Source organism: Sciurus carolinensis, chromosome 13, assembly GCF_902686445.1.
Source record: "Sciurus carolinensis chromosome 13, mSciCar1.2, whole genome shotgun sequence".
Taxonomy (NCBI): domain Eukaryota; kingdom Metazoa; phylum Chordata; class Mammalia; order Rodentia; family Sciuridae; genus Sciurus; species Sciurus carolinensis.
The window spans coordinates 13,808,220-13,830,501 of NC_062225.1; the positions used below are offsets into that span (position 1 = coordinate 13,808,220).

General features: G+C 47.0%; 1 protein-coding gene across 1 annotated transcript in view; it reads right to left on the minus strand.

Annotated features, from left to right (window-relative positions):
- Window positions 1–20,029, minus strand: part of LOC124963542 (uncharacterized) — a 50,690-nt gene extending 30,661 nt beyond the window's left edge. Inside the window, exons 1-4 of the mRNA XM_047523284.1 lie at window positions 20,000–20,029; window positions 19,452–19,692; window positions 19,069–19,410; window positions 9,713–9,946 (exon numbers count right to left, since the gene is read on the minus strand). Of these exons, the coding sequence (XP_047379240.1) occupies window positions 9,713–9,946; window positions 19,069–19,410; window positions 19,452–19,692; window positions 20,000–20,029 (847 nt within the window). The remainder of the gene's footprint in view (window positions 1–9,712; window positions 9,947–19,068; window positions 19,411–19,451; window positions 19,693–19,999) is intronic.
- Window positions 20,030–22,282: the final 2,253 nt, after the last annotated feature.

The following is a 22,282-nucleotide window of genomic DNA, read 5'->3' on the forward strand; positions in this document are numbered from 1 at the left end:
AGGTTTTGTGTCGTGGGTCATGATACACTAGAAGTCTGAGCAATGCCTGGATTTTCCTGGTGGAGTTGCCGAGGAGCAGCCTGGGATGGCATGCGGCTTCCCCACCTCCACACACCTGGGGCATCCCGGGACTCTGAGAAGCACAGCAGCAGGATGAGCACTGAGGGAGTACCCTGTCTCTGCAGAGTGAATGGGCTTTCTTCAGGGACCCCAGCAATTCCATGTCACACCATCTGATCCCAGAGTCCTGAGCACCTTGCTGAGGCTCAGTCTGTTGCCACATTTCTCTACCTTGCAGAACCCTCTTGGCTCCCTCTGCACTCATTTCCTTGAAAATCAAACCCTGGAGGTTGGGCTGCACATCATCCAGAGCTACCCAGACATATTCCACAGTGTCACCATCTCTTTGTGGGACATGAACAGTTGACCATAGCAGGTTGGGGTGGACCACAAGCACCCTGGGATCCATGTTCAAATCACATCAGGACAATCAAGAAACTGAGAAAGAAGAGACGGAGGATTAATCAAGGCAGATGTCTCAGGAGGGCAAAGCACAGAGTGGAATGGAGAGTTCTGGCAGGGGCGGTTTTGAGGTTTAGAAATGGTGTGCTGGTGGTGTCTGGGGTGTTTCCATGCTTCCCAAAGCCTTCACAGGAGGAAGATGCCCCAGAGTGATCATAAATAGACACAGTGGGAGATCCATCGGTCACCTTTTTCCTGTTGAAGTATGAGGCCCCCTTTGTGTTTAGGGGCATTCTAAGGGAAAGCCTCACTTTTGTTTAAAAAAAAAATAAGAAAATTGGTGGGGAGAAAAAGGTGCATGTGCCTGTGACCCAAGGATATACATGTGTCCAGAATTTTCTGGTGGCCATAGTTCTCCATTCATCCATCTATCCATTACCCACTAATGTCCTTGGGTCTTTAGAAGGTGCTCTCCCTTTCCTGGGTTTCCTGAAGAGAAATCATCTTGGGGTCTCCCGGGAATAGATGCATGGGTTCAGCAGAGGGCGTTGGTGCACTGAGTATCTCAGAGGCAGTCCTTTTTGGAACCCAATGGTCCTCATTTTGGAATGGGCTAGGGTACTAACCATTGTTAGGGTGAGGACACCCTGGGACCTGAAGAGGGAAAGAGGGACAGTGGAGACTGATATTGCCCCTGGATTTGAGAGGATTTAATTTTGCGCCTGGGAACCTGAAAACTCATTACCTTAGGACACACACACTCAGGTCAAGGTTTTGAGAACAGTGTCCTTTCTGGGGTACAGGGCTGGTTTTAGCACCAGGAATTTCACTGCTCTCCATTGTAGTGGAGCAATTGGACCCAGGAAAGAGAGCCCGTGGTCTTGCTTTGTCCACAGCATCCCATGTCATGGGTCCTCCCATCACCAGCATTTCTGGATAAAAGAAGCCACTCAGACAGAGCTTTCCAGTGAATTATCTTCTGTTCACTCATGACTGTGATCTGGCAGTTACCCATCCAAGGGTCCTGTCAGCATGGACATGACTCAGTCACCACCATGAGTTCTACCCTACGGTGGCTGCAGATATGCAAAATCTGAAAGCAAATGCACATGGAAGAAAAGAGTAATAGCCAAGGCCAAAATAGGATCAGGTGTGACAAGGTGTGGGGGATGGGCTCAGTGGGGTGGCATTGCCTCTGGAACCAGAATGACATGTGATGAGAGGGTCAGCCCTGCTCATTTTGGCAGCAGTGTGTTGGGGAACGCGTGGCCATAGAGCAATTGGGAAACAGGATTGAGTTTGGCCACAGGAGGAGGTTGGATTCATGGCCAATGTGGCTTGGAGGGCCCAGGCAGAGAGGGATAGGCTACTGCACACCCCAAAGTGTGGAGGCTGCCTTGATGTCCATGGTTCTGGAACACCATCCCTCTAAGTCATGACTGACAACTGGGGGCATTGATGAGGTCAGTTTCTGTGTACCTGCATCCAAGGTGGCTCAGCTGGACACCTCTATTTTCAGGAGGCTGGGACTATAGCCTCCTTTGAGGCTCAACTGGGAGGATCTGACTCCAGGCTCATGCCTGTGTTCTTGGGAGGATCCAGTTTGGCTGATCCTCAGTGGTTCTCTGATGGGAGGATGGGACATGTCTTTCTCACAGGACTGTGTCCACAGGACAGCTCATGATGGATAAATGTTGATTGCCTGGATCAAGAATGAAAGTGAGACAGGGAAGCAATACTGGAGATAGGGATCCAGACAGAAGCCATAGGCTTCCCAGAACTCCATCCTGGAGATGATATGCCATCACCATTGCCCACTTCTAGTCCCATGGATCCAGACACAGAGTCTGATCCACCTCCAGGAAAGGGTGAACTGGATTTGGGCAGCAGGGTGCTGTGGTACCACAGAGTATTCGTGAGGCCCCCACCTCCCAGCCTTTGAAGAGGCACTTGGGCAATTTGAAATCTCATGAGAGGCCTTGGGCGGTCTGTGCCAGAGAGGTCCACCTCTGAATCTGCATCTGCTCCAGCTTGTCATGGTGCAGAGTGGGAACAGCAGCCAAAAGGGACCGACTTTGTCCAGAATCCTATGTGGGACAGAAGGCTGATTGAGTTGGGGTGCATCCTTTGTCCCCTTCTTGTGATTGTACCATTTCTAAGTTGGTGCCTTCATAAACTACAAGTCCTGTCTATTGTTTTCACAGATAATACAGGTGTTTATGGGCAAATATATCCGATGACATCCTAGAAATCAAAGGCTACATCCATACACTGAAATGAATGGACTTTGGGGAACCCAAGAGAGGCACAAAGTTTGGTCCAGTGTCACAGAGCTGGTGAGAAGGAGGGTCTGCTTGTGAATTCAAATTTGAATCCTCACGCTGGAACTCTATGGGGAGCCAAGGTGGGAAGGGTCTGGTGGGTGTCGTTGTTGGTGAACATGTGTTCAGTTGTGCACTTGATGTGGGTTGAGGTGGGAGCAATCAGCAGCCCTTGCGGTTTGGGGAGTAGTCTTGTGTGAATAAGAGGCTCGGGTAGAGGCAACACAGGACGTGACCTCAGTGCCTTGACGATGGAGCAGATGGAACATGGAACCCTGGTAACCAGGCACCCACTTCACTGAGCAACCCGGTCCAGTTCAGTCTGTTGGAGACACTGGAGTGAGAGGGATGTTCTCTTGTTTCAAAAAATGTCGAGCCTCAGGTCCCCAGGAATCTCAGGGGGACCACCATGCCCTTGTGTGGGAAGAGGGGGTGAGGTTTCGTCCTAGACGCCAGAGTCTCGGGACATTTTCCCAGAGAAGCTCAACAGCAACACTGAGCAGCACAGGACAGGTGAGCAGAGCAGGCCCTCATTTAGGATCCCTCATGAATGGCCCACCACTCACACTCTGGCTCTGTGTGTGTGTGTGTGTGTGTGTGTGTGTGTGCCAATGACAACTGTCCCATTCTGCTGTTACTTCATTATATTGGGATAAAGCATTTTTCTGTTTGCTACCATTTCCATTTTTGATCCCACCATTCTTGGTCCCAAACCAGGGTGAAAATGATCTGGTTGCGAACACGGATGAACCCTGTGGGATAGAGACCCTTGAAGGAAACAGAGAGGCAGAGCTCATGAACCAGCTGGTGCCTGTCTTTTGTGGTAGGAACCCCGACTGGGGCAGCACCTTCAGGTCTATTTACTCAGGTTTCATCACCAGCCAGCAGGTGCTGGAGCTGCTCTTCCCAAGGTAAGACTGTCCCTCCGAGACCAAGTGTACCGTCACCTCATGCTTGGGTCTTGGGGAAGCCATGTTTCTCTCAGAGAACCAAATGCTTTGTGAGACCTAGGGGGTCAGAGGACCAAGCTCATAGTATACTGTCAGCACCAAGTGGGTGGCGGTGGGAGTGACCCACCTTCTCAGGCAGACAAAAGCCCCCTCTCTCACCACCTGGTCCACAGAGGCGTGTGGGGCAGCCTACACACATTGGGCTCTGCTGTTTGAGGGTGTGTACTCAGCTCAATTCCAGGTGGGCTCAGTGAGGCCTGGGGTTTCTTTCTGGTTGCTTGTTCCCTTCCTGCATGGAGAAGCTCTGTGCTAGGGGTCTGACTTTCTTTAGGCCTTGGGGAAAGTGCTTTTGCATCAGAAAGGATGTTCCAGATTCCATAGTGCTGCAGAACTTCCCTTCCTAGTTACAGCCAGACAGGAGTTGGGGGCTGGCAGCTCCCATGCCCAGTGAGATATGTGGGAAGCAGATGTTTGGGCTCCCGCTTGCATGAACATAGAGAAAGCACCCACTGTGGGAAGACATGTTGAAAGGCATGATGACCATTCAGTTGAAAATGTGGTAAAAATCTGCTCTCTTGTCTCTTTTGATGGTATCAGAAGGAGACTTTCTGCATGTGTCACCGTCCGTTCCTCCTTGAGACAGGACTGCATCTTGTCGTACACCAATGAACATAGTAGACCAAGAGACCATCGTCAACATGAGGTGGAATGTGGCCAAAAGTGAGGGCTGCTGTTTCCAGAGTAGGAAGCTGCTGGGTTATTGGACTTGGGAAGGCTGAGCAAACCCTGCTTCCTGCAATTGTGTTGGGTGCATGCAGTCAAAGGTGTGGGGCATCAACTGTAGGAGGAGGAAGGCAGAGAGCTCTAGGTGGACTCATGGTCACCCAACGAACTGAGAGGAAACTCTAGCCTCAGAGGAATCTCCTGGGACAATTGATCCCACCATACCTCATCCCAGTGTGACTTTCCCTGCCTGTCCTCTCCCAGGGCCACAAAGATGTAGTCTTCACTCTTTGAAAAGGACAGATCACTTGATTCTCAGGGGAACTCAGTGAGAGCTCTCAGAGAATGAGGACGCAAAGCAGTCCAAGCCAGGGAATGAGGTGTCCCTGGAGGCCTGCTAGTAATGGACCTGAGCACAGACCCTTCTGGGTGGTGCCTGTCAGGTTGGAGAGCATGTAGCAAACCATGAAGAGGGTGTGGCCTCCCCCGAGAATGGGAGAGCTGGTCACGCCATGGTGCTAAACGTCTTTGGGTGTAAGTCTTTGGTCCAGAGAGTTGTCCTGTCACTGTGTACAGCCACCGTGTCTTGGCTGTGGTGGACCAGCCTGTGCATAGACAGGAAAGGCAGAGGCTGCCAAAGCCAGTTTTGGTGGTGGGGGCTGTGGGGTAAGAGCATCCAGGCTTCTGCTGACTGCACACCTGCCTGCTCACAGTGCCGTGCCCAGCAACCCGGGTGCCTGGATGGAGCAGTACAGCGAGGCTTTCCATCAGCCTCCAGGTCTCATGATTCTCCAGCTGCTGCTGCCTTACCTGCAACTGTACATGGGTGGCTTGAATCTGGAGCGCCAAGCACACCACCTGCTGGCCCAGCTGGAGGATGGCAAGTCCAGCGAGGCAGAGCCTGAGTGCCAGGAGGCCCTGGGTGTGTACATAAGGGTCTAGAGAGGTCAGAGTTTGGTCCCAGAGGGTGGAATCTGTATGGCTGGGAACAAGGAGAATCGTTCATCCACTCAGGCCATGCCCCTGTCTGGGAAGAGGTTCAGTGTGGGTTGAGGGTCTGAGATCTTCATTGCAGACAGTGTGGATTTTCTGTTTTTTCAAAGCTCACGGGGCCAGGCTGTCGTGTTGGAATCTTTTCTCCTCTAGCTACAGGCTCACTTCCAATGCCCACCCCAGGGCTAGAGCCTCATCAAGGAGCTGCTCTGGTGGCCAGTAAAGGAGCAGCACCATCCCCAGAGGCAAAGGTCAAGTCCAGTTCCTCTGGGGTCTCTGCTCCGAACTCCACGGTACCTCTGTACAACCAGTGAGTGGGAGACAGCTGCTCCATTCATGTCCATCTAGAAAATCAAAGGCGAATGGAGTATAAGAGCATCGTGGTGAGCCATTCAGCAGGGGATCCCTGGGTGCCCTCGCTGGGGAAGGCAGAGAACATAGCTTGCACTAGGCCTGCCTTCGTGAATTAGAGCTTCTGGAAGGTCAAATAAGCTTGAAGAGGATGAAGAAGACAGAGGTCAGTGTTAAGAAGCTGACCTGAGAGGAGGAGAGCAGCAGCGTGCCCCAGCTCCAGGTGTGAGTGGGCCTGCAGGGTGTGGGGTGTGCAGCCTGGAAGTGCAGGGGTAAGTGCTGTGCTCAGATGAGGTCAGAGGAACGCATAGGGTGCAGGCTGCTCTCTGAAGCCTGGTGTCTAGAGTGAGTTGGACCCTTGGAGGTTTGTGCAGAGGATGCAGCAGTCATAACTCCTGTGTGCTGGAAGGCATATGTGGAGTGGAAGGGATCCTCCTTAGCATGATGAGGTTAGGTTACTGCAGGTCACAGACAACTGGGGTTTTTCAAGAAAACATGAGTGTCATACTTTGCACAGACCTAAATAGGGAGCTAGCAGCTCCCTTTGCAGAATTTTTCTGGGTGTGGGGTTAAGCCTTAACTCTCCATGTGTCCAGTGACAGAGGAGCCCTGTTCAAACATTGCCTCAGTGGGGTCCGTACCGCATTACACCACATCGAGCAATGAGGCCATGGAGTCCAACAGTCTCCTGGCTGTCATAAAAGAGTCACAAGCATACTCTAGTTGCTGAGTGTATTTTATATCCTGTCTGTCAGGACTAAGTGGTGTAGGGTTCCTGCCTGGACCACCCACAAAGGGATCGTGATTCTCAGAGCAGAGATGGGACACAGGAGCAAACTGGACCATTGCTCCCATATTGTTGCACCAAGTGTGACTCTATAGAGGCTATTAGGTATTTCCACCCTTTTATCAGAAGGACATAGCAGGGACAACCTGACTGTTGTACCAGGATGGGGCTAGAAGCACATAGGAAGATCCCACATGAACTCTCCAAGACCCCAGGGACCATGATAACACATGGTGCCCTTGTATTAAGAGCTAAGCTGTCTCTTGAATGACTTTGACCATTGTGCTCTGGGTGGCTACTCCAAAACTCATTCTCTGATGAGTTGCTCTAACCCTGATCAGGTGACCTGCCAGGATAGGGCACCCGCGGTCATACGTAGGGCCTTACAAGAACACTTGCTCAATGAGGAGGATCCAGAGGACTTTGAGCTGCTTCAGATTGTGTTGGAGCATAAGAGTAAGTGGGTCCACCCGATGGTGGGGAGAAGTGACTTCCTGTGGGCTCAGGACAATGCACCAGTCAAAGAAAGAGGTCTGTGGCCTGAGAAGCAACCAGAGCGTGGTGGGTCATTTGTAGAAACAAAGTGCAATGATGGGAGTGTAAATCAGTTCACCCTGGGACTCCTGGGCCTCCCTATCCAGTGTCCTCCCCTGGACCTGATCAGGCGTTGTAAACTTCATATCCATGAGGGGCAGAGGAGATAAGCAACGCCTGGCTGTCAATTTAGGCAGCCTTTCAGGACAGTGACAAGTACTTGAGAAAAGTTCTTGAATGAAGAAATCTTGCTTTAGGCACCTGGCTTCCAATCTTTCCATTGCTGTGAATGGACACCATTTAGGTGTTTTGGGACAGAGGTCTTGTCTGGCAGACACGTGTGAAGCAATAAAACACTTCACAGCTTGGCAAATGGGCACTGGAGAGCGATAAAGGAAGGACGAGGAGCAAGAAGAAGAGGAGTAGGTGAACATAAAGGAAAAGGAGTTGAAGAGGGAAAAATGAAGAAGAAGAACATGAAGAAGACCACAACCAGAAGTAGAAGATGAAGAACAAGAACATAATTAAGTAGAAGAAGAAGAACAACAACAACACAACATCGAGAAACACAAAGAGAACAAGAATATAACAAGAAACAGATTGAATATATGAATTGTTCTCCTCTCTGAAGGATCCTCTATTGATGGTATGAACTTTGTATTTATCACTTCTGTACATTACCAAACCGGATCTGTACAATTTTATTTTCCTTTCACCTTCCTGATATCAGTTGCCCCAAAGTAGTTAGTAATCTCATGAAGACTTGTTCTAAGTCATCACAATTGAAAATTTCTCAAGTGTTTCCTTTCTTTTGCATTGTAAAATTAACTATTTGGGGGTAAGGGTATGCTAGCAAGAAGCTATTCTGGTTGTTTGTCAGAGGAGTCCTCTTGATTTGTGTTAAGTAATGTTTACAAGAGCAAGAGGTGCTGATAGAATAATTGTGTCATTCTTCCCACTGCATGATTTCTCTCTTATGAACACTGTTGTGCATTATTGGGCTCCACGTTTTTCTCATCAGATGTTTTAAATATATTTGTCTAATTGCCTGAGACACTGTGCTCCCATAAGTTTAAATTGAGTTTGTTTTCAAAAAACTTAAATGCAAAGGAGAATGATGAGGAGGAAATGAAGAATCGGTTGATTGAAAAAGTAAAAAAAAAATAAAAAAAAAATGGTTCCTGAAGGCACAAGCTTCCTGTGGACTTCCTCCGTCCATGCGCAACACACCTCCAATTTATACCACCTCCCATTATTGTCTTCATATATGACTGGATTATTCCACTGCAAGATCAAAGCATCCAAGGTCAAAGATTTCCTGAAGCCCATGTGTGAACACTGCAGCTCCAACACAGGAGCCACTGATGGCAAATCGTGATGCAAACTCCAGCATGGTCTCCGTAGTAGGTCCTACCTGAACACAAAGGTCCTGGGGTCCAGGGTGCTTTCTGTTGGAAGCTGGTAGATTGGTTTAGATCCCGTGCATACTCCTTCCTCAGGGAAAGTCCCTGAGGATGCCTTCAGTGGAACATTATCTAGATTGAAGGCCCTCAGGTCTAGAGCTAAGCCTGAACTGACAGAGGCTGTCAGTCATGGGGGGTGTTCTGTTGTGTCCTCCTTGAGTGTCATTCACCTTCCAACCTCTGCCCCCCCCTCCAGTGCTGAGGATCCCTGCTGATGACAATGTGTTCTATGCCATCAATCCCTGCGTGGACTTTGATTTTGTCCTCAGGAAAAGACTCACCAGGAGGTGGGCCAACAGCAAGACAAAGGAGGTAAACACCCACCTTACTCCCTCTTTATCCCTGGTGCTCCTTCGCATCCACCAGGGTGACAAAAAGCCTCAGCTCCTGGACATATGTTCTAGAATGAGCACAGAGCACCCTGGCAGGTGGGGGTGGCTGACAGTTTCTGGGCTCTGCTGATGTTTCCATCCCCCACAGTTCTTGGAGTCCACTTCTTCAGTGACTCCCACGATCCCACCAGCTGTGAGCAGCAGCTCTTCAGTGGCAGCCAGACCACTGCCCCAGGCCACTGAAAGCAAGGACTCCGGTATCAATACTGTCACCAACAGCAGTTCCCTACTACCTCATTACAACAAGCAGGCAGAAGAGAGCAGCTTCCTACAGCTCCACCTAGAGGATTAGAGCAGGAGGGATTCACAGTGCATCCTGGTAAGCCTACTGGCAGGGCTGTGACTGGTGTCGCCGTGGGCCAAATTATAGAAAATACTGACTTACTCTATTGATGACAAAGTTATCGAAATCAGTTCGGCTGCCCTCAAAACATTTCCTACCATGTGATTTAAGATGAAAAGATGAGGACTTGGTGTAGCTCGGTGGTAGAGCCCTGGTCTAGCATGCATAAGGACCTGGTTCAACCCCAGCACCACCAGAAAACCAAAAAAAGGTTTCTGTACAAATACCATGCCATTTTATGAAAGAAACTTGAGCATTCATGTGGGTTGCTATGCACACAGGCCCTCGAACCAATGCCCAGGGACAGAGCGAAGACCTCAGAACCAAACAGTGCTAAGCAAAGCACATGAAAAGGTCAAGTAGCTGAGGGACACCATGGGACTGAAGCTCTACCTCTTGGTGATCTGGCTTGGCTCTTGCACATCTGACTCCAGACCTCGTTATCCAGCAGCCTCTGCAGCATCACATCTACCAGCTGCTCCATGATCTTCAAGACAGCATCCAGGATCAGAAACATGGAGGAGTCACGCTCCTTATTCTGGGTGGTCATCCGGATAGTGTCCGCCACAAAGACGTTGGATGTCCTTTCCAATTTCTGGATATCAACCCAAGGGATTACAAGTTGAACTGAAAAAGAAAAGATGCAAATTCACATCCCCCATAAAGTGGGAGCCAAAAGTCAAGCATCAGTAAATAACAATCCAAAGTTCTATTTGTTTCTTTTAAGTTAAAATGCAAAAGTCTCAAAGCCTGTGCAGGGGAAGAGTACACAACTGCCTGACAGCTGCTAGTGAAAGCCAACTCATGGGCCAAGGGTTTTCTTAAAGACTGCGTGTCATCTCCCAGGTTGCTGGCTACTGCATACTTTCAAGGACCATCATTTTGCAATCCAACAGCATACATCTTCAAGAATATTTCAACACTCATACAACAGTTTCGGAATCACACAAAATCTATGTTCAAAAACAGCACTCACACGTCAAGGTAGAGGAAAAAGGAGTGTGCAAGAGGGTTATTCATTTCTCATTCACAGAAGGGGGCTGAGCATCGAGTCTGTGTCACATGACTCTTTTATGCTTAGAAGACACTACAAGCAGATTCTATGAAATGCTAAGGTAATACATTACAGTCAGGCACAGCGTATGTGCACCTCCCAGCTACCTTCAAGCCTGAGGCAGGTGGATGTCCATCCCAGGGTTTTAGGGCCAGCCTGGGCAACAAAGCAAGACTTTCACTTTAGAAAAAGAAAGCACAGGGTTTTCAAGATGGTGGACGAGAGGGCGGCTGCATTTCATGTTGCTCCAGGACGCAGGATGCAAAAGAGGAGATAGTGAGAGACTTGGGACCAACTGAAAGCCGCCGGGTGAGTCTCTCCTGTTGGGGAGGCGGCCTGGATGGGGCAGTAGCCCCAGAATGCAGGGAACTTTGTGAAGTAGAGTTGCTCAGCGAGACGCCCCTCCCCCCACTGGAGTGGTAAACGGACAACTGGGATCATCGTAGAGGAGGCGGCTCAGCACAGCGCTTGGACTCGGAGCAACCACTGGGGCTCCGGGCAGCTGCCTGAGGAGGAGCTGCGTGGCGAGCTGTTTGGACTCAGAGCGACCGCTTCTGAATACCGGGGGGTTGCCCGGAGGAAGAGGAGAAGCGCGGCGGGTTGCTTGGTCTAGGAGTGACTGCATCAGAGCTACAGGCAGTTGCCAGAGGAGGAGCAGCATGGCGAGCTGTATGGACTCAGAGCGACTGCTTCTGAACACCAGGGGGCTGCCCGGAGGAAGAGGAGGAACATGGCGGGTTGCTTGGTCTAGGAGTGACTGCATCAGAGCCACAGGTGGTTGCCAGAGAAGGGGGTGAGTGGTGAGTTGTTTGGACTCAAAGCGACGCTCCTGAACACCAGTGGCCTGCCTGGAGGAGGAGCGTGGTGGGTCACTTGGTCTCCAAACGACTATTCCTGAACACCCGGGGGCTACCCCGAGGAGGAGGAGGAACAGGGCGGGTCACTTGGACTCGGAGTGACTGCCTAGGGCTACGGGCGGTTGGCGGGATGAGGAGACGCAAAGTGAGTTGCTTGGACTCCTAGTGACTGCGTCGGAAACCGGGCGGCTGTCCGGAGGAGGAAGTGTGTGGCGGGTCTCTGGGTCTCAGAGCTATTGTACGGGGCTCCAGGTGGCTGCTCAGAGGAGGGGCTGCATAGCCAGGTGATTAGGTGCAGAGCAGGGTCCCAGGACCTAGGCGGCTTCGTGCTGGAAGAGCCGCACAGAGACACGCCTAGGGGCAGAGCGAAGTTTCCAGGACTGCGGTCAGATTCTCTGAGGAGAGGCAGCCTAAGGAGACTCGTCTGCGAAGGGTGAGGCTCCCAGGACCAGGAGGTAGGTCCAGGCCCCTGGGAATGTTGCAGAGAAAGGCAGCCCAGCCCAGGCGGTGGTTGTAGATTGAGGGGAACCTCTAGGAGGGGAACTGAGGAGCGAGACCTCCCCACTGGGTGAGTCTTCCCTGCCGGGGGAGGTTTTCCCACAAGGACAGTAAAACCAGAGACACAGGCACAAACAGGCCTTGCCTCAGCCCGCAGCCTAGTTCCCCTTTGGATGACCATTGGTCAACAAGTGGAGGCACCTCTGCCCACTATCAGGGAATATACGCCACCTGAGGGTCACCAACCCTAGAGAGGCAGCTTCTTTGTGGAGCTCTGCATTATCAACTTCCTCCAAGATTTCAGGCTACTGAAGGATAAGAGGGAATATACTAGCAATCTTCAGGGACATTATAAGTCGATAGAGGAAATCGGCAATATCTTAAAGACCCACTGATTCCTGAACAATAAGAGAAAACAAGAGAAGAAAATGCCCCAAATAAATCTAGATGTTACAGCAATCAAATCAAATGACAGCATGGCAGAAGAAATGACAGAAAGGGAGTTAAGAATGTACATAATTAAAATGATCAGAGAAGCAAAGGATGAGATGAAAGAGCAAATGCAGGCATTGAATGATGAGATGAAAGAGCAAATGCAGGCATTGAATGATCGCACCAATCGACAGTTAACAGAGCAAATTCAGGAAGCAAAAGATCATTTCAATAAAGAGTTAGAGATATTGAAAAAAAACCAAACAGAAATCCTAGAAATGAAGGAAACAATAAACCAAATTAAGAACTCCATAGAAAGCACACCAATAGGATAGAACACCTGGAAGACAGAACTTCAGATATTGAAGACAAAATATTTAACCTTGAAAACAAAGTTGAACAAACAGAGAAGATGGTAAGAAATCATGAACAGAATCTCCAAAGAACTATGGGATATCATGAAAAGGCCAAATTTGAGAATTATTGGGATTGAGGAAGGCTTAGAGAAACAAACCAAAGGAATGAACAATCTATTCAATGAAATAATATCAGAAAATTTCCCAAATCTGAAGAATGAAATGGAAAATCAAGTTCAAGAGGCTTATAGGACTCCAAATACACAAAATTACAACAGACCCACACCAAGGCACATTATAATGAAAATATCAAACATACAAAATAAAGACAGAATTTTAAAGGCTGTGAGAGAAAAGAACCAAATTACATTCAGGAGGAAACCAATACGGATATCCGCAGATTTTTCAATCCAGACCCTAAAAGCTAGAAGGGCCTGGAACATTTTTCAAGCTCTGAAAGAAAATGGATGCCAACCAAGAATCTTATACCCAGCAAAACTTACCTTCAAATTTGACGATGAAATAAAATCATTCCATGATAAACAAAAGCTAAAAGAATTTACAAAAAGAAAGCCGGCATTACAGAACATTCTTAGCAAAATATTCCATGAGGAAGAGATAAAAAACAAAGAAGCAAATCAGGAAAGGGAGGAATTATCCTAAAGGAACTGTCAAATAAAGGAGGAACCAAGATGTGTCAAAAAATAAATAAATAAATAAATAAATAAAATTTAAAGAATGAACCAAATGACCGGGAAGACAAATCATATCTCAATAATAACCCTGAATGTTAATGGCCTGAATTCATCAATCAAAAGACATAGAATGGTGGATTGGATTAAAAAGAAAGATCCAACAATATGTTGCCTGCAAGAGACTCACCTCATAGAAAGAGATACCCATAGACTAAAGGTGAAAGGATGGGGAAAAACATACCATGCACATGGACTCAGCAAAAAAGCTGGAGTATCCATCCTCATTTCAGATAATGTGGACTTCAAGCCAAAGTTAGTCAGAAGGGATAAAGAAGGACATTTCATACTGCTTAAGGGAAGCATAAATCAGCAAGATATAACAATCATAAACATCTATGCCCCAAACAGTGGCTCATCCATGATGTCAAACAAATCCTTCTCAATTTTAGAAACCAAATAGACCATAACACAATAATACTAGGTGATTTTAACACGCCTCTCTCACCACTGGACAGATCTTCCAAACAAAAATTGAACAAAGAAACCATAGATCTCAATAACCCAATCAATAATTTAGACGTAACAGACATTTATAGAATATACCATCCAACCAAGAGTGAACACACTTTCTTCTCAGCAGCAAATGGATCCTTCTCTAAAATAGACCATATATTATACCACAAAGCTAATGTCAGCAAATACAAGAAGATAGAGACACTACCTTGTATTCTATCAGATCATAATGGATTGAAGTTAGAAATAAATGAAAGAGTAAAAAACAGAAACTACTCCAACATCTGAAGATTAAACAATATGCTATTATATGATGAATGGATAACAGAAGATATTATGAAGAATTATTGGGATTGAGGAAGGCTTAGAGAAACAAACCAAAGGAATGAACAATCTATTCAATGAAATAATATCAGAAACTTTCCCAAATTAAAAAATTCTTAGAGGTAAATGAGAACAAAGAAACATATCAAAATCTCTGGGACACTATGAAAGCAGTACTTAGAGGAAAATTTATTTCATGGAGTGCATTTAATAAAAGAAGTAAAACTCAACAAATAAACGACCTAACACTACAGCACAAAGTCCTAGAAAAAGAAGAACAGACCAACACCAAAAGTAGTAGAAGACAGGAAATAGTTAAACTCAGAGCTGAAATCAACGAAATTGAAACAAAAGAAACAATACAAAAAATTGACAAAATAAATAGTTGATTCTTCGAAAAAATAAACAAAATTGATAAACCTTTAGCCACACTAACAAAGAGAAGACGAGAGGAAACCCAAATCACTAAAAAAGAGCCTACACAATGGGAGATAATCTTTGCCAATCATACTTCAGATATAGCACTAATTTCCAGAATCTATAAAGAACTCAAACACTCTACACCAAGAATGCAAGTAATCCAATCAACAAATGGGCTAAAGAAATTAGTAATGATTGTGGAACCAACCTAGATGTTCTTCAATTGTTGAATGGATAAAGAAAATGTGGTATATATATATACAATGGAATATTACTCAGCCATAAAGAATGATAAAATTATGGCATTTGCAGGCAAATGGATGAAACTGGAGAATATCATGCTAAGTGACATAAGCCAATCTCAAAAAACCAAAGGACAAATGATATCGCTAATAAGTGGATGATGACACATAATGTGGGGTGGGAGGGGTTAGTGTTAGGGTTAGAGTTAGGGTTAGGGAGTGGGGCAAGAATGAAGGAATGAAGGACTGTATAGAGGGAAGAGGGGTGGGAGGGGTGGGGGGGAAGGGAAAAAAAATAACAGAATGAATCAAACAACATTACCCTATGTAAATTTATGATTACACAAATGGTATGCCTTTACGCCCTGTAGATATAGAGAAACAACATGTATGCCATTTGTTTATAATAAAAAAATAAAAGAAAACACTTGAGAAGGTCACAGGCCAGGGTCACACGTCCACTGATGACTGAGATTGAATGATGATTCTAGGACCCTCCCCCTTGCCAACAGTAAAAGCTCCAAGATAAATGAGAGCAGATGACAGCTCAAAGAGCAGGGAGACTGGGAGGTTCTTAACCCAGAGACAGAGGGGAGACCCAACCAGGGACATGGAGGAATGTGAGGCCTCTGGTACCTTCAGCTACAGTAAACTGCAAAGAGCCAAGTCCCAGCAGAGGAGCAAAACACACACGGAAGATGATTTCCTCACTTGTTATTATTTATGTACATGTATAAATAATAAGGTGTTTATATACCATAATAAGTTCTTTATATATATTTATATATATATATACATATATATATATATGTATATATATATATAAAGATGCTAGTAGGCAAGAAAATACACATGAGAAAAAAAAAAGCATGCATCGGAATGACACACAGATATGACAGATCTTGGTACTTTGAGAGAACTTTTAAAATAAGTGTGATTTATAGGTGAAGGGAAGTATGGAAGACTAGGTCATGAAAGCAGACAGATGGAACTCTAAGTCATGAAAAAATAAATAGAAATAAATAAAAATGAAGATTGCCCTTCATGGCTCATCAGTAGATGGGACAGTCAAGAAAACAATCAGTGAACTTGAACACAGATCAACAGAAATCCCCAAACCCACTGAAAAGTCAAGAGAGACACAGAGACACAGGAAGTACACAATATCTGGCTGCTGGGGATAATTCCCAAAGATAGAAGGACCCCAAACTGGAAAAAAGGAGAGGAGGAAAGCAATTATGTGATGCAATAATGACGAAGAATTTTCCCAAATTAATTACACACCCCAGTGTCGGGGTTTCCGGGACCCCCAGCCTTGGGTACGGTCAAGATGGCGCCTGGCGCTGAGCCAAAAGCGGCCAGCTATACAGTAAACAACCAGCGAATTCCAATGATTGGCTAGTTAACGATGTGATTAGAGCATGCCCCCCTCGTGTACCTATTCTATGCCTGCAGCTGTCCGCGCGTTTACCTCGTGTGCTCTCCCCTGATTGGTTGAAGTGTATATAAGCTTGGTGGGTGGGGGAGTAAAAAAGAAGCTGAGAGTAGGAAGAAGCTGAGAATAGGAGTAGAAGCGAGGAAGAAGAGTGCGAGCGAGGGCGAGAGCCGAGTGGGAGAAGCAGAGCGGCCGAAGCAGGTGTGAGCCGAGCGGGAGAAGCGGAGTGACCGGAGCAGGCGAGAGTTAAGCAGAGGGAAAGAGAGCGAGAGAAAGAAAAGAGAGAAGGGGATAGAAAAGAGGGAAAGAAAGGAAGACTGTGCACAATAAACTTCCAAAGCTTCAGATATTTGTCGTGTCTCTCTCTGCGGGCAGAGGGAACGCGATACCCCAGATCACAGATCCAATAAGTACAGAGAACACCACGCAGAAAATTATAAAAAAAACAAAGGAAAAATATTGACAAATCTACACTGAGGTATATCATATTCAAATTGCAGAAAACACAAAGAAAAATTTTAAAGAAGAGTTTAACGAAGAGGGAGTGTGAAGCAGACAACCTAGGAAGAACACGATAATTATAGCAGACTTCTCCAAGCATGTGATCAAGGGAGTTGAAATAAGGTGCTGAAATAAATGAATCACAAACCAATAAATCTAAATGAAGTGAGGATTTTTTTTTGGAGGGGATACTTGGCATTGAACCTAGGGGTGCTCTACCACTGAACCACATCCCCAGTTGTTTTATTATATCTTGAGAGACAGGGATTCAACAGATTGCTGAGGCTGACCTCAAAGATGTGATTCTGCTGCCTCCTTCTACCAAATTGGTAGGATTACCACCAAGGACCACCATGCAAGGCTGTGTCCAGTGAAATTATCCTTCAAAATTGAAAAAGAACGACTTGCTTGAAAAAGAACAGCAAATCCATTTCCAGCAGACCTCACCATCAAATTCGTCAGAGAGAAAGAAAACACATAGGTCAGTAGCCCTGAGCTACGTAAAGAGAAGAAGTGTGTCTCAGGAAATAAATGAGGGTAGATTCAAATTTCTTATTTTTCCTATTCCTAAGAAATCTAAAAGAAATGTTTGAAGGGTTAACAAAAAATTTATTGAGTAAATAAGTAAATAAGTTAAATGGATGACAATGTTGGAAAAGATGAGACAGGATCTGGGAATACTAGTGTATCTGCATCTCGGCCAAGCATGGTGGTGCACACCTACAATCCCAGTGGCTCAAGAGGCTGAGGCAGGAGGATCACAAATTTAAGGCCAGCCTCAGCAACTCTGAGACTTTGTCTCAAAATAAACCTACAAATGGACTGGGGATATGGCACAGTGCTTAAGCATCCCTGGGTTCAATCCCCAGTACATGAAAAAAAAAAAAGTCTACATTTCATGTGAAACAGCAAAATATTTGAGGGTAGACACAGATTAATCTGGAAATTATGTTCCAAACCAGAAATATATACTACAAATTCTTTTCAACCTATTGTTGGCAAGCTAACAGATAAATGGCATCACCAAGCACTCAACTGCCAAAGAAGTCAGGAAAAGAGGTTATAAAGAAAAAGAACAGAACAAGGAATAGAAAACAGTTACCAACCTGGTAGAGATTCATCTAACAATGCCAACAATCACTTTACATGTGAATGGCCTAAATACACCAACCAAAATCACTCAGGGAATTTCAGAATGGATTTAAGAAAAAAAAAAAAAAAGGAAGAAAAGAAAACCAAGGCCCACAAGAAACCCAAGTCACAGTCACACAAAGGAAAAGGAAAGGGGTGGGGCTAGGGATGTAGCTCAGTGGCACACTGCTTGCCTAGTATGCCCAACTCCCTGACTTCAACTGTTCACACCACAAAAAATTCCACCAGCAAACAGGATTCACCAACATATAAAAGAAATTATACCTCATGACCAAGTGGGACTTGCTCCAAGTATGCAACAATGGTCCAGCATTCGAAAATTCATCAATATAGAAGTAGGGGGGATCACAAAATTATTCCAATTGATACACAAAGCATTTGACAAAAATGGAACACCCATTCATGATTAAAGGAAAAAAACTGCAAACTTGAGGAATCAACTTGTCTAACTTGATAATATCATTTACCTTCTCCCCCCCAAACCCTACAATGAACATCATACTTACAGAGAAACTCAACACTTTCCTGATAACCAGGAACAAGGAAAAGACAACTTCTCCTATCACTCCTATTCAACATCACACTGAAAGATCCAGCTAATATGCTAAGACGAAAAGAGGAGACAGAAGGTATACAGATAGAGAAGAGAAATAAAACTCTGTTCAAAGACGACATGCTTTTCTTTAGAAAAATAAAGGAGAGGATCAAGAAAAACTTAAGGAACTAAGAAGCACAGCAGAGCTGCAGGGCAGAAGGATAACATGACGACTATTTCCAACACTCCAGCAAAGGCCGGCTGTACCTTGGGCGGGGGGAGTAGACACCAGTGACAAGCCAGAGAAATGCAGAAGAAAGGACAACAAACCCGAGGCAAGACCATCCTGACCCCGTGCCTCCCAAGAAATCGACACGTGCCACTCAGCCCCGGGCTGGGAGCTGCGGCCGGCCACCCCCGCGAGCCCCTTACCGCTGAGGTCACCGCCCCCCTCGCCGTGCCCGCCACGCCGCCGGGGCCAAGGCCGCACGTGGCCCAGCTCGCTGGAGAGGAGGTGGCGGCTGCGGCAGCCCGGGAAACGCAGACCGGCGGGTGCCCAGGCAGCGTCTGCAACGCCCAGAGCCCCTCTCAGCCCCGCAGGCTGCACAGGAGCCTCCCGGGTTTCCGGGTCCCACACCCGGGCTGGGAGCGGCGGGCGCGACGGTCAGCGAGACCCCAGGCCCGACCCACCCCCACCACCCCCTTACCGGTGAGGTGACCGATCCCCTGCCTTACCTGGAGCTGCTCTGGCAAGAGGTAGCCGCTGCTCCTCTGGGCCACCCAGAGCTTCAGGGGTCTTCACCAGCACCTCCTCGGCTTGAGCCACATCCCCGGCGACCCGGCTGCGCTGGGGGCAGCCGCCAGACATCGCCCGGCCACCAGCAGCACCGGGCCCAGTTCGCTGGGTAGGAGGTGGAGGCAGCGGCAGCTCGGGAACCGCACACTCGCGTGTACCCAGCGCTCGCAGTTCCGGGAGCGCAGTGGGAGGAGCTGCCCCGCGCTCCGCCCCGCCCCCATCCCGCCCAGCCTCGCGCCGCCTGCCCCAGGCGGTCCCCACCCCGCCGGCTCCCGCTGCGCCTTGAAGGGGCGAGTTTCTGCATCCCAGCGACCCGACTCACGGTTCCCAAGTGGAGGAAGGAGGTCCGATCCCGCTGCCAGGTCCCCTTCCTCCCGTCCGCACAGATCGCGGGGAGCGCCTGGGCAGCGGCGCGGCTCCAACCCCCGGTGGCGGCTCCTGGGAAAGAGCTGAGTGTGGCGGGAGCTGCCCCCACACGCCTCATTCCAGGAGGTGGAGGAAGGACCTGGGGAAGAGATTTCTTCCTCTCCAAGCTGCGGGTTGACCAGCCCAGAGCCCTTTACCTTGGGAAGGACAGAATGCACTAATGCAAAACAGTAAAGCAAGTGTGTTTGGGATTTAAAGAACATTTTGGAGATCTCCCAAAAATATCATGAAAAATAAAAACAATTATGTTCGGACTTGTTAGCACACTTTCTTATAGATTTATTTTAATTCACACATCATACTTTTCCATATTTATGGGGCACTGAATGACATTCCGCTACATTTATACGATGGGTAATGAGCCTATCAGGATAACTGGCATATCCATCACCTCAAACATCATTTCTTTGAAGGCACATTTGGGAAGCTCTCCCAATGAATCACCTGAGCTGCAGGAAAGGCGCTCATGAACATCAGCTCATATTCCTGAATGTGCTTCTGATGCAATCCATACACATTCACCTATACTTTCAATATTATTCAGTTTTATCTGTCAAATATTCAATAGGAAAGAAGCATGGAAAGACAGGAATTTGAAAATTAGCTGCGAGAGGATGGGAAGAGCAGCATGGGGTAGTACAGCCTGACTCTTCCCACCACCCCCCAGGCTCCGGCCCATGTCTCTCATTACTCAAGTCTGACAGAAGCTCATGGGAGGTCAGGATGCTCCAGGATGCAGTTTTCAGAAGTCAGCCTTCCAGCACAGAGCAAGGTGGAGAGTGTTGCAGAGGGTAGCTGGAGCAGGGGATGGAGAGCATCCAGCACGGGTGCTGACAACTTCCTGTTGTCACTCCTTTGTGAGGGCTCACCACCCCTTGATGGTATAATTGCATTTTGTCCCCCAAAATCCATGTGTGGAAGTCCTCAACCCCAGTTCCTCAGAATGTGACCTAATGGAAATAGAGTCATTACAGATGTAATTAGTTGAAAATGAGGTTATTAGGGTGGGTTTTAATTCCATATGATAGGAATTCTTATAAAAAGGGGACATTTGAACAGCCAGACCTACAGGGAGAATACCATGTGCGGATTGGAGATATGGCCAAGAGGTGCCAGAAGCTAAGAGAAAGGAAAGCAGTTCTTGCCTAGCACCCTCACAAGGAACCAACCTGGATCTCAGACGCCCAGCCTGTTGCAATGCTGCTTCTGTGTTGAAACCTCCCGGTTTGTGGGACGTTGATAGGGCTGTCCTAGCAAAAGAAGACAGATGCTTCCTGAATCCTGCTCACAGCTGCTCAGCAGCACATTAGTTCCAACATTCAGAGAAAGATTCTGTTTGCTGCCCAGCACTGGCTGATAGCAAGAGGGACCACAGTTCCTCAATGTGGCGTTCTGGCTGGGTTTTGCACGTGTCTGTCCCGTGTAAGGGACAGAAGGAATGCTAGTAGCCCATGCCATTTCGCAGCAGCAGGAGGACCCTGTTAGCACTGATGGCAGGAGGAGCGGTGGATGGAGGACGAGGACTCAGGGTCCTTGCTGCTGTTCAGCGTGATCTCTGTGGCAACAGTGAACATCACATAAGATTGTGGAGTTAGATGGCTGTTCCCATGTGCCGTGGAAGTGTTACGGAGAAACAAGTGAACATGATTGTTAATTCTCATGTGAAGGTCACCATATGGCAAAATTCAACGAATCCCTTGTCTTCATCATCGCAGGACACACAAGGTCTTCTTCAGATCCTACAGAAAATGGTTGCAAGGGGGACATGCTGAACCTCAGCAGTTCCTCTGCAAAGATGGGGACCCTGATGGGGAAGAAGTAGGACCTTAGATTTGTGAAGAGACCATTTGGTCAGATGCAGACAAAGCTGGACTGCCAAATATCAGCTTTCTTTGCCTACATGGTAGCTTCTCCTTGCCACTGGAGGAAATTTCCCTTTATTGCAGGAAACCCTCATGCTGCTTCACCAGGGACTTCCAGTGAATGCCTGTTCTCCAGACCTTCCCCCGATGCAACTCACTGACTCCAGGAGCAGCATAAGAGAACTCCCAGCAGAGCCCAGCAGCAGGATTGAAGGCAGCCAGGGGATGGGGAAGGAGAAATTGATCATATCCTGAGCCACTTGGATCTTGCCCACATATATATATTGGGAATCAGCTGAGGATCAGGTAGGGGAGTGAATTCTAGACTGTTCCACCAAGAAGGGTGAAGTGTAAGATTGAATTTAGCGATATTTACAAATATGCATACACTCACCTGGGATCCATGATTTCATATATTACATATTGGAGTGGTAAAAATATTTTGGAAAAAGTGGTATAAATATACTGAGAATACACTGAAAACCACTCAGCACTTTAAACTCTACTTGGAGAAAGCTCATAATTTTGGATTTGTTTATTGTCCATAGCAATACCTTGGGCCCATATTGATACCCCTGATATGATTAGAAGATTAATATTCTTAAATTACTATGATTGTATATGTAAAATTTATGTACACTATAAAATAATGTTACATAAATGAGATAATTATTATGATAAATTTCTTCTAATATCTATATTTATGCCTATATATCTGTTCTTCATATTCTCCTTTGAATTCATCTGAACATATTACTGGTTTCCTTATCAAGGAAGAACTTGAGAAAACCTCTCACCCATGTTAGTTTCTTTGTTTTTATTTTTTTTCGGTGCTGGGATCGAACCCAGGGTCTTGTGCTTACAA